The sequence below is a fragment of the Penaeus monodon genome, chromosome 33, assembly GCF_015228065.2.
Source record: "Penaeus monodon isolate SGIC_2016 chromosome 33, NSTDA_Pmon_1, whole genome shotgun sequence".
Classification (NCBI taxonomy): Eukaryota; Metazoa; Arthropoda; class Malacostraca; order Decapoda; family Penaeidae; genus Penaeus; species Penaeus monodon.
In genome coordinates this window covers 8,139,661-8,140,067 of record NC_051418.1, presented here as the reverse complement: position 1 = coordinate 8,140,067, position 407 = coordinate 8,139,661, and the positions used below count along the sequence as shown (strand labels likewise).

The 407-nt window shown below is 29.7% G+C and overlaps 1 protein-coding gene across 1 annotated transcript in view; it reads right to left on the bottom strand.

Annotated features, from left to right (window-relative positions):
* Positions 1-407, bottom strand: part of LOC119593976 (equilibrative nucleoside transporter 1-like) — a 248,852-nt gene that overhangs the window by 5,466 nt on the left and 242,979 nt on the right. Inside the window, exon 7 of the mRNA XM_037942997.1 lies at positions 269-354. Within this exon, the coding sequence (XP_037798925.1) occupies positions 269-354 (86 nt within the window). The remainder of the gene's footprint in view (positions 1-268; positions 355-407) is intronic.

Sequence of the window (407 nt, the reverse complement as noted above, 5' to 3'; positions counted from 1 at the left end):
TGTCAGATATAAATAGAGAATATATATCAGTTATTTCAAGAGCATCTTGAAAAAAATGTATTCATTATAATTTTCATCACTATAGGTTGGATACAGTTGATACACAGTAATGTTATAACAGAAAAGATTTTAGAACATAAAGCACAGAAATCTGTAATAATTATTCACTGATAAAATATCCCAAACTTTTCAGTTTGGGATATTTTATTTGAACAAAATAATTTCTCATTTGGAGAAAAAGTTTCTGTGACCTGCAATTAAAACTTACCGATCCCAACACTACAGCACCAGTATAAGCGAAGGGTAGTCGTGCTGCCATGCCATAAACAGTGTTCTGGTAGATTCCATTTGCAACTGGAAAAACAAATTATAATTTTCACAATAGAATTACATTTAATTTCTTCCTT